The sequence below is a fragment of the Ipomoea nil genome, unplaced genomic scaffold (assembly GCF_001879475.1).
Source record: "Ipomoea nil cultivar Tokyo-kokei standard unplaced genomic scaffold, Asagao_1.1 scaffold2480, whole genome shotgun sequence".
Lineage (NCBI taxonomy): Eukaryota > Viridiplantae > Streptophyta > Magnoliopsida > Solanales > Convolvulaceae > Ipomoea > Ipomoea nil.
In genome coordinates this window covers 608,107-620,347 of record NW_017618908.1, presented here as the reverse complement: position 1 = coordinate 620,347, position 12,241 = coordinate 608,107, and the positions used below count along the sequence as shown (strand labels likewise).

The following is a 12,241-nucleotide window of genomic DNA, read 5'->3' as shown; positions in this document are numbered from 1 at the left end:
TCTTACATCAAACAATTCATAGTAAGACAAAGTTAATAAACTTATTTTGCGTCAGTTGACGAGTTGAACTGTGACACAGTGCAGATTAATTGATATGTGTATGGTTGTTGAGATTATTATTTATTATTCGATGATATAATATACTCTTTGATTTACGGAAAAGTTCATAGCGACTATCTGAGTACCTGGATGAAGCCTAAGGAGGTAAATCAACCTAAGTTACCCATAGCTTACCAGCTCAAACCATGAAGGTCAATAAACAGCTGTCACAAAGAATCGAACTTAAACTTTGTGGTTATCAAGTCAACTGTCTGACTAATTTAACTGAGATTCCTCCCACAATATAATATACTCTAAAAGGTCCATGTATGTATACTAAAAAAATTAGAAATACATGCTATTATAATTGGTCTGACTCCCCTGACTGTCGATTTTCAAATAATAAATTAAATTAAGTGCAGAAAACGGTTTTAAATAAATTAAGAGGGAAACTGCAGCAATCATCAATGCTTAATTAACTCATTGTGTATATGGAAGTTTCCCATGACCAATAAATTAGTCTGGATACAGTAAAGCCATTAATTCATAAGTTTAAACCTTAAATTAAATTTAAAAATATCTCACATTTCGTGCTCCATAGATTAGTGAATGAAATAAATCACATTTTTTTACTGTTGCGTGTGAGTAACTCGATCGTAATCATCGAATAGTGGCATGGTATGCATGGATTCTGGGCACAGTATATATATATATATATATATATATATATATATATATATATATATATATATATATATATAAAGGTTAGTTCAAAGTAGGCATATATGGACCAGAAAATGAAGCAGATGGTTAATTAGAAGCTGACAAGGAAGCAGCAGAAGATCAAATGATGATGAAATTAATACGAAATTGCTAAAGATACAGTGACGGTATAGTAGGTCCTGAAAAGGACAACACCAAAATCTTTCACAGCCATTGATGCTTTCTTGTTTCCCTCCGCCATGGTCAATTAATGAGATCTGTTCTCTACCCATTGTCAACCTGGGCGGAGAGGACAGGGTTCACGTGCGTAAATCTATGTTTCTCACAAGGGTAGTCTCGTCATTTCACACTCTATGAGTTAAGTCCCTAGTCTTTTTCCCTCATCATTTAAAGAAAAATGACTTTTTTAAATTTGAATTATAATGATACATTGAGTTTTTATGATTATAGAAACCAACATAAATCATAGAGAACAAGTGTATAAACTATAAAGAAATATTGAGGGTATTTATAAAAGTTGAAACATTGAATGTTCTTGACTTGTTGAACATATATGTAATTTATTTATTTATTTATTTTTTTGGTGGGGAGGGGCCATAGGTCCCGTGGATTAGTAGAATCTTCTAAAAGTAACGTTTATTGCATCTCAATCCAGCAGCACACTTAAACCTTCAGTAGGCAGGTGACCAAGGTCGGATAGAAGTACCCCAAGTAGAATTCTGCCCCATGTTAGCTATAAAATTGGTACACTGATTGCCCTCCCGAAACACATGTTTCATTTCAAAGTCTTGAAAGAAGTACATGAGAAACCTGCAGTCAGAGATAAGCGTGTCAGCCTATGAGGTGGCTCCTAAATCTCCTTTAAATGCCTCTGAGTGCAGCACCCGATCGAGCGTTTCAGCCAATTGCCCTAGCGGGTCGTTCAGCCAGGCCTAGCACACGAGTCGTATCCCTTGGTATGGTCCAGACTGCTACTAGATTCCTCCCTCCCTCAGAATAATGTAGTCAAACTGTGAATCTCGATTGTCGAGGTATACTTTTGACTAGGTATCCTACTTGGATTATTCATGAGTATGCAATCTTAAAATTTGAATGATTTTTATGTAATCTTAAGATATACCTTCTTCCTTTAATACTTGAAATTACATTTATAAAAAATAAAAAAATAAAAAACCAAATTTTAGGGCAAAGAGCTGCTTTGTGTAAATCTAAGTTTCTCAACAGGGCAATTTTGTCATTTCAGCCCTATACGTTAAGTCTTGTAGTCTTCTTCTCTCATTTAATATCATCTTGCCATCTCTCTTCCCTTCCATTGTCTCCCAACTCTTGCATTCATATTATATATATACATATACACAGTCAAATACGCAAGTACGTATACATATATATAGAGAGAGAGAGAGAAAGAGAAGAAGAAGAAGAAGAAAAAGGAGGAAACCAGAGATTGTAGAGAGAGAGAGAGAGAGAGAGAGAGAGGGGGGAGCATTGTTGTCGTCGTTAATGGCGACTGGGTGGATAAAGTCATTGCATTGCAAGTCGAGAGCGTTAGACGACGTCGTTTCGCACCATCAGATCCTTCCTAACTCCGCTAGCTGTAGAAGGGGAGTTCAGGGCCTGAAAGACGTGGTGGAAACCACCAAAGAGAGGAAGAACAGAAAGCCGAAACCGCCGGCGCAAAATAAGCGATCCGTTACGAGAATGCCGGAGCCCGGTTCGACGCCGCCGGTTCAGAGACCCCGGTCCAGCTCCGCCGCCGCCGCGAGGCATGCGCGTTCCTCGTCGGAGTCCGCCTTCTACCCGACGCTGACGGAGCTGCCGGAGGGCCACCCTTCGCGCAACGTCGTCGAGATCATCTTCCACACGAGCTGGTCGCCGAAGAGCTTCTCCGGCCGGGTCGAGATGCTGTTCAAGGTCCAGAACTTGCCCCGGACCGGGACCCGGTTCGAGGAGTACCGGGAGGCGGTGAAAAAGCGGGCCGGAGGCGCCGCGCCGGTTGACGGCCGGGAAGACCATGCACGGTGCGTGGCGGACGGGAATGAGGTGATGAGATTTTACTGCCTGGGTCCCACCGCCGCCGTGTACGAAACCGGCGGCACCGCGTGGGGGCTGCACCCCGGCAAAGGGACGGCCATTTGCACATTCGCCGGCAGCGGCGACGCGCATGAAAGATCCGGCGGCGGGAGGGGGAGGAGGGCCATGCTGGTGTGTCGGGTCATAGCGGGTCGGGTTTGTAAGGAATTCGGGATCAACTCGTTACTAGAAGGGCGAGTTGGGTTCGACTCAGTGAGTGGAGACAGTGGCGAGTTGCTAGTATTTGATTCACGTGCCGTAATACCCTGCTTCCTTATTATCTACAAACTGTAAAAATACCTTAACTAAATCTACTTTCATTAATTTCCTTCCCAAAAAAAAAAATCCTCTTTTTTCTTCTTATATTTCCCTTTTTATTTCATTATTTAACATTTTTTTTGGTCTGTAATTATACAATATCGATAACAAATATTGCTAGTTTGCTACTATCAACCTATGTAAATTTTGTGTACGAGTGATGAAAAAAATCTGCAAAACCCCAATTAAACCTGCTTATGTGTAAATTAAATTTTGTGTTTTTAGTGTGTAACAATACTATAGAGATAAGAATTAATTTGTTATTAATGATTAAATCAATATTGGAATTTGGACAATTTTATTTTTAAATATTTGGTCAAAATGCATTAAATTTTAATCATATTATTAAACCAAAACTCTTGAATAGTACTAGTATTAGACATATTCAAATTTCAAACATTACAAATTCCACCAAACAATGACGTATTTTAATTAATTTACTTAATTGTCAAATTAAAATAAATTTATTTGACTATCACCCAATTAAAATGTGTCATATTGAGGTGTTTGCTTAACAATCTATCAGTCAAAATGGTTGATTGCTTAAACGCCTGGATTAAATAAAATTATCTGTAAAAAAATTCTTTAAAAAATTAAGGACATTTGTCTTTTGTACATGTTGGAATTGATTTCTTGTTCTTATATAGACAATTATGGTTGAAAAGAAAATAGCAGTTTGTAGAAGAAAAAAGTAATATTTGTTAATTTGGTACTATGTATATAGACATTTTTTTTAAAGAACAAATTTCTCATCATTTTGGAGATCACTAAACATGTAAACATGATGGTTTAGCAAAGAATTAAGAAATAAAATAAAATGTAATTAAATACAACCTAACAAAGTAATGACCTGTAAGTAATAATTTAGTTGTATCTGAGAATAATGGAATATATAAAATGATTATATATAAAACTCTTAATGTGGTGGCAGACATCACTAATCAGTCATCATTCGCGGCATAGAAGATGGAGATAGAGTGATTATAAAATATTTAATTCATACAAATTCTGAAATTCTTTAATTTTATTTGAAATAAATGTGTATAATTCGTTTTTTTTTTTTTTTTTTTTTTTTTTTTTTTTGCTTGAATGAGTTAAATTTACATAAAATTAAGAATTTATATTATATGTACCCCGTCTGCTAATCTAGATTTACCTCACTCTCACTTTTACACCTTTATTAATTTGAGTTATGCCGCCCCTGTCCCGTGAAGCCTACTCTCTTACTGAGTTTGTGTTCGACGCTTCTACAAATGTAGTTCTGATCTCTTTTTTGTTTGGATGACTCTCTATGACAGATTCGATCGAGATTGTGTTGGCAAGAATCAAACTTATGACATTTAGATACGAGAATCATGCACTACCCACTCGACCACCCATTTCAGGCAAATTAAAAGTGATGCTCTTTAAAGTTAGGATTAGATTTTAAAACAAAAAGTTGGGTGTTGGTGAGGTGGAATTGAAGAACAACGTTTGAAGAAAAAGAAGAGATGAGACAGGTTTAGGGTTTGTGGTTTGGTGGTGGCTGGTTGACAACAATGTTTAGATTGTCACAAAAGAGACATCCCATCAACCCTAACATTATCATCTGATTATATATATTATAAGTAATTTGATTTTTACTCTTGTTTTGATTATCGACTGTAACCATATATTTGCCCCACACTTCCCCAACCTAAGTCGTATACCAAAAGTTATATCTATAATACAATAGCTCCCACACACACAAAAGATTACAACTTTTCCATTTGGATTCATAATCACATTACTATTTGATAGTATGCATATATTAGTATGTTTTCAAGATTTGCATGTGTGTTTAGAGTTAATTTAATTTGTTTATCACTATAGAATTAAATTGAATTCGGTCTAAGTCACACCGTCAAAGTTTGATTCTTACTCTGAAGAAAATTTAGGGCATACTTATAGTAATTAATTCTTTGATCTGACCTTGCTAATACAATACTTTTTTTTTTTTTTTTTTTCACACACGGCATCTTGTATGTTAACTAGTATGAGGCTAATTTACACTCACTTTTTATACACACGACATCTTGACGTTCCTACTTGCCTGCTGATTTGACTTTCATTTGAGGAATTAAGACTTGCCCCAAAACTCTTTAACAATGCATGTGCACAAAAATAAAAATTTATGTCCACACGAGTTTAGTTCAATGGAAGAGACCAAGGTTCGAACTGTTGAGTTATGTTATTGGGTTATACTATTTATATTATAGTATATTTGGGAGAAGATATCAAAGTGGGCGGATTCCTTGTGCGCAACGGCATTTGACCCTGTTTGTTGATCGAGTCATCGTGATTTACATCCTCTCAGATGCTTTGTCGAGCCGAGGTGTGGGGGACCCTTAGAGTTGGGGATTCAACCTTTTGGGAGAAGAAGAAAAATGAAAATTTCTAACCTTCTATTACTTCTTTTTTTTTTTTTTTTTTTGGTATACAACATCCAGTATCTCCATTAATATGAGACTAATCTTGATCCTATTTGGGTCGTATTTACCATATTTGATTCTTGCACGAAGAGTGTTGAGTTCAAAACTCCTTAACGTGTCACATCCCTACCAGATAACTGTTAAGTTACGTTATTGGGTTATATTATTTATATTGAAATATGAATCATGACCCAAGATTTGAATTTGAAATCTTTTTAGTCAAAGTTTTTCTTTTAGGGGAAATGTGGACAGGAGAATGGAAGAAGTGATTAAGTATGTGGTTAGTTGAAGAGGATGATTGCTAATCAAGAGCCTTTGTCCCCTCTCCACGTTTGAGTCAAGAACCAAGTACTGCGCAACTCACGGAAAATACTAAGATTTATTACATGTCAATACTAACATAAATATTTTTTTTTTTAAATTGCATCTTAAATTCATAGCTTTTTATCAAAAATGTTTGGCAGAGGTCGATAAAATTCCTAAAGTAATACTGTTAAATCGGGTTGACCCGCTCCATTGCGGACTTAATTTTTAGTAGGCTAACCCGCAGGCTAGGGTTCATGTAACCCTAGTCCATCTTGTGCGGGTTGAAGGGGCCCATAGAGTTTTTTTTTTTTTTTTTTTTTTTAAATAAAATTAGTTGAATTCAAAATTTAAAAAATAAATAAAATCTAATAAAAAATAATATTAATTCAAAATTCAAAAAATAATTAAAGTCTACAAATAATATTAATTTTTTTGTTGAAAAAGTAAAATAACAATTATATATATATATATATATATATATATATATATATTTATTTATTTATTTATTTATTTATGGGTTTAACTCGCGGGCTGCGGGTCAATTTCGCCAACTTGTTATACTCACATTTTCGCAGGCCTATTTTTTTATGACTCTAACCCACCCACTGCGGGGAGGGTGCGGGCTAGCCTACAGACTTTAGCCCACTTTAACAATACAATCCTAAAGGACCAAGTCCAATACTCAACAATGTAATAACGATTTATAAGTAAGAAAATAAATTATCCCTTCACTACTAGCTATAGCTTTTGGTGTGAGTGGTAAGCACTTCATCCTAACAAATTTTTTTTGAAGGTCAACCAATGTGGTTGTATTTATAGACAAACTGAAATAGAGTCTGGTTGGACATCGTCCCAGTATTTAGCCGAATTTAAAGCTAAAGTGACTAAAGTATGTGCTAATAAATTCTGTAGTCTAGGAACAACATTGACTGAGCAAAAACTTAAAGTAACATAAAATTCCTGCAACTATCGATAGCATATCCAACATACGACCTGGACGGGGTATTCAGTGCGCATAGGTAGCGTTGTAGCGTCTGGCAGTCAGTATGTAGCCGTATTGAATCTTCGCCACGTCCTCTTAACCATGATAAAACCTCTTTATATGCGTACGCCTCAGCCATGAGTGGAGAAAAACAATTTAGTAGTGGGGCGCTGAAGCCGAGACGTAGTGATTGTCGGCATCTAGTATTACCGCCCCCACCGCTGCTGAGCTGGTATCCTGGTGATAGCTTGCATCCATGAAGCATCTCCTGGGTCTTGGTGTTCCCGCGGGCTGGCCGGATCGTGACAGCGGCGGTTGATGCATGCTTTCGGCCACAACGAAGACCACTGGCTGGAGGCTAATCTGCTGTGCGGCGTAACCGGCTCCATCGGCCGTGTGGTGACCCCTTGCGGCTGATATGGGCATTCGGTGGTGGAGCGTGTTCCACGCTTGCATAGTGGCCATAACTGTCACAAGCACCTTCTTTGACAACAGTAGACAGACATCCCAGAGAGCTCTGTTTCTTACTTTCCATATATGATATAAAATAGAAGCTGCATCTTCATCCTAACAAATTAAATTCTCAAATCTTTCCATTTAAACCATAAATCGATAGAATAAATATCCAGACATTTGTTTAATCTCAAACTTAACTCGTCCCTTGACAGAGAAGTTGCAAAACAAATAATCCATGAAAGGATGAACCAAGAAAAACAGTTAACATGAAACTGGAAAAATACTTTGAGGATGTTTAATTTGTTCTTAAAAAACATTCACCAACATATCCAATGTTGTCCTACATCATCATCATATAATGTAATGTAAAAACGAATTCTGTAAAACACAGATTTGAGGTCTTCGAAAATCCATACTCAGGGATGTATGCAAGAAAGAGAGAGAGAGAGAGAGCCAGGAAAACAATGAAAGAAATCTGCAGACAATATTACAGTCAGCCCCTCTCTAATCACAGTTTTTTCTCTTGCACCAGAACGTACAACGGCTTCCCATTCAACCGCTCCTGGCCCTAGAACAAGAACACAAAGATTCATGAAAAACGACGGGCGAGAAGTGTCAGTTTTCTGCAAGAAAGCAAGGATTTTTGACAGATACTGTACTGTGTTATAGCTTCGATATGATGAGGATTTACGAGGAAGTTTTAATTAATGTTAATAAATTTGAGAAAACATTATATTCCCAATTCAAACAATGGGATGTCTTATGTAGTACAGGAATGTCATCAGTTTTCCATGTCCTTAATAAATAGGCATTTCGTTATCATGTATATATAATAATGCAGTTTCTATCATCTCAATTCTCGAGATTTAGGCTTCATTGTTGAGCATATAACCATTAATGTACAATCCAACTATCAGCTTAGGTTTTTAGTTGAGGTAGAGCACACATGAGGGGACGTGTTGAGCATATAACCATTAATCTGCAATCCAACTATCAGCTTAAGTTTTTAGTTGAGGTAAAGCACACATGAGGGGATGTGTTGAGCATATAACCAATGGAGCACATGTTTCAATTTTCATAACTTTGAAGGATAAGGTAGCCTAATGCTAACACAAAACCGGGTTCCTGATATATTACTAGACAGCATTGTTAACTCGATCTTATTTAAAGTATATGCACAATCGTAATAGTTTCAGTGACGAAAACACAATAGAAAAATAAACGCACCTTTAGGTCTGGAATTTCGATCACGCATGCACATTCGACCACTTCAGCCCCAGCACGCTCTGTGAAATAACAAAACTCTTGCTGAATCTCGAGGGTATCAAACATAGTTTGAAACATTAACCATAAATCGTGAACCATGATGTCGTTCAAGAATGTTCCATAGAGCACTTTAGACGGCTCGTGCATTTTAAAAAGATGCAAAATTGTTATTTCAACCCAACCAATAAGGTAGAAACTAGAAAGCATACCGAGTAAATCCATAGCTGCACAGAGAGTGCCACCCGTAGCAATCAGATCATCGACCACCAAAGCCCGGTCTCCGGCTTCTACTGCCCCGACATGCATCTCGAGACAATCGCTTCCATACTCCAAGTCATACTCTTGTCGGATAACCTTACCTGCAATAGCGAAAACATAATAACAATGTTAAAGCTAAAGACTTTAAGGTCTTAGGTAATGCAACACGATATGTATATATACCTGGCAGTTTCTTCGGCTTGCGCAAGGGAACAAATTTCGCCCCGATTGCCAACGCAATTGACGGACCAAATATAAACCCTCGAGCCTCAATTCCTAGCATAACAAAACAAGCAGCAAATACGTGCAATAACACTTCGTTAAAACAAACGTTATTCTCTATCATTCAAGTGTAATATCAAGATCAAACGAGCATGATTTTCAGAAATCCAAACATTACAGGGTCCCACCTAATAGGATATCATACCAATTAAACATCAATTATCAATTCTTTGGGGTATATGCTGCTATATATATATATATATATATATATATATATATATATATATTCTCTCGTCACCAACTCTTCATATTATATTGAGGTTCCTTGAACACAAGACTGACCCGAACTGTCCAATACACAAATATAAGGACAAAAGTTTAAGAATTATACGTATTAGCTCTCTCATCATCATCTTTAACTTCTAGGAAACAGAACAAAAGACTCCTGCTGGTGTCCAGAGGAAACGAGATGACGAAAATAAGATAATTAAGATATTGAAAAGACGGCTAAGAAACACGAGGGATGGGAAGGGGGGGGGGGGGGGGGGCGGGAAATTGCTGTTTTTTTGTAAAGTATTAAAAATGGAGTCTTGAAAACAAAAGCACAGTAGAAAAGAACCGAAATGCATAATACACACCACTTGACAGTGAAAAGGACAAAGAACCTACTGATTGTAGTGGACTCTGTCCTCCATAAACAATCTCCCTAGCAATAATTGATCATCATCATCATCATTCGTCGAGAAACCCCAATGCCACAAATATAATCACAAATCATGATTAAAAAAAAAAAAAAAACAAACAAGTTGAGGCTCGATCCAAGGGTGAAACTCTGAAACAACTACAACATAGGTTAAAGGGAAGAAGGTAAAAGATCAAACCCCCCGGGGCTTGTGGGCCCGACGCCCTTATTTCAGCAATGTGATCATCTATCCATCACTAACCACCACCATCCAACCCCTCTAAAAACCCATTTGGGACTTAAGCACATGCCCCCATTGATGATTGAACACTCAGCCATTAAAATCCCAGAAAGTAGTCTTCATCATCATTAACTCACCACCATCATATTCAATAATCAGACCCCCTTGCCACTCTAAAAACCATTGTATCTTCCACATTGATACAGGAAAACCATTTTCTTTCAAAAACCAACATATATCTATAGCTTTTAAGGCTTCAATGAAGCAGTGAGATCCATTTTTAGCCTACCCAAACTAAGTCCATTCAAGAATTTTCCTTCCCCAGACTCTAACCAGTTCACTCTCCCCTCCCAAAAGCAAAAAAGAAAAGATAAACCCCTAAAGATTCAGTCTTTTTTGTGTGTGTGCTAATGGGACCACCTAGTAAATGCATATTTAATGTAAAAGATTGGATTTTTTTGTTCTCCCTTGGTTGGATGGAAGGTTAAAAGCAAATTAAATCTAGCAACACTACATACCGGCGACTATGGAGATATTCTTGCCTTTGTAGCGCTCGACAAACAAATCAATGGTGTCTTTAAAGGCTTTGGGATCCAGCAACAGTGTAGTGATGTCTTGGAACATTATTCCTGCGAAAGAAAGAATAAAATTAACCAATCATTTTAAAATACTAAACTAATCCCACCATCAAACATCCTCTGAAACACACAAATAATAATAACAAACCAAAAAAAAAACATCCCTTTTTACAGACATTCGTTGTCAAAGCTGGAAAAGATTCTGTCTTTCGGGTAAGCAAATATACACACACAAGTCTTTTCAGTTTTTCTCACCCCCCATATAAAGGCTTTGGAGTTACCCGGTTTAGGGAAGTGAGGGACGACGCGGATTCTGGATTGAATGCCGTCGATACGTGGATCGTCTTCCCTGAAAGCTGACATTGTTCGGCACTGCCTCGTAAAATGCAGAAAGAAAGAAAGAAGAGTGATTGAGAGAAGGTGAAACGCAGAGAGAAAAGAAAAAGGTTGAAAGGGGGAGAAGATGTAAGGGCTATATATAGAATGGAACAGAGAGTGGAGAATACAGTTTTTTCAATGGCAGTAAAGAAGGAGAGAGAGAGAGAGAGGGAGAAGAGGTCCCTACTGCGACTTGGAAGGTGGGAGGCAAAAGAGAGAAGAAAAAGAAGGCGTTGGAGAGAGAGAGGTAACTTTACCGGAAATTCTTGGTCAAGTCAACTCACCGGACCAACCTTCTTTCTCATGTAATCTCCATACATATTACATAATTGTCCAAAACAATTTCCTTCCAAATATGAAAACATTTATTGTATTCATATTAATTTATAAATAGATTCATGTAGTTCTCAAAAATTTTCTCTTTAAATATAAAAACATTTATTGTATTCATATTAACTAGTATTTTCTCCTGTGCGATGCACGTAATGGAATTGTTGTAATATATTAAGAATATATAAATCGATATATAATTATTTAAGAGTTAATTTCACCAGAGGTCGCTTATCTCTTGAAAATTCAAAATTTAATCCTAAACAATAGTTATTAATTATTACGATTTATTCTATATCATAATTCTTACTATTATTATTAACACTTAATTACTTTTAGATATTATTATTATCACTTATATTATTATTATTAGTTTATTTTCTGTTAGTATATAATGGCCGTGAGGCACAATAATAATATAACAATAATTAAGTATTCTTGTATTGTTTTTATATATAGTATAGATGTATAGATGGATAGATAGATTACAATAGGAATTATATTAGAGTATTTTATAATATTAGGATAGAATTTTAACCCAGAATTTTGGTACGAATAGGAAAGTAGAAATCAATATATTTTATTAGGAAGAGAGATTTTTTAGGAATTGGGCGGGAAGTTAAAATTGCAGGATTTTGTTTTTATATATAGTATAGATTTATAAATAAATTCATGTAATTTAACATGTTGAGTAAAAGAAGAATATATTATTATAATTATTATTATTATTATTATATAGATAAATATATATAGATTATAGTAATTATTATAGTAATAATAGTTCACATGATCTTATTAGCCTTAACAAATTATTATTACTATAATTACTATTACTATTTACTATAATAATAATAATAATAATAATAATAATAATAATAATAATAATAATAATAATAACAACAACAACAACAACGAATTAGCCAATTAATAAATAAAATCATG

At 35.9% G+C, this 12,241-nt stretch overlaps 2 protein-coding genes across 2 annotated transcripts; one reads left to right on the top strand and one right to left on the bottom strand.

Annotated features, from left to right (window-relative positions):
• The first annotated feature begins 2,059 nt into the window (after window positions 1-2,059).
• LOC109153251 lies at window positions 2,060-3,329 on the top strand. Its single transcript, XM_019301112.1, has one exon. The coding sequence runs from the start codon at window positions 2,263-2,265 to the stop codon at window positions 3,124-3,126; it is 864 nt and encodes a 287-aa protein (XP_019156657.1). The 5' UTR covers window positions 2,060-2,262; the 3' UTR covers window positions 3,127-3,329.
• Window positions 3,330-7,484: 4,155 nt separating this feature from the next.
• On the bottom strand, window positions 7,485-11,186 carry LOC109153253 (adenine phosphoribosyltransferase 4-like). Its single transcript, XM_019301114.1, has 6 exons — window positions 10,873-11,186; window positions 10,532-10,642; window positions 9,052-9,144; window positions 8,820-8,969; window positions 8,572-8,630; window positions 7,485-7,912 (listed from the first exon to the last, which is right to left on the bottom strand). Exons 1-6 carry the CDS (start codon window positions 10,952-10,954, stop codon window positions 7,853-7,855), a joined length of 555 nt encoding a protein of 184 aa, XP_019156659.1. The 5' UTR covers window positions 10,955-11,186; the 3' UTR covers window positions 7,485-7,852.
• Window positions 11,187-12,241: the final 1,055 nt, after the last annotated feature.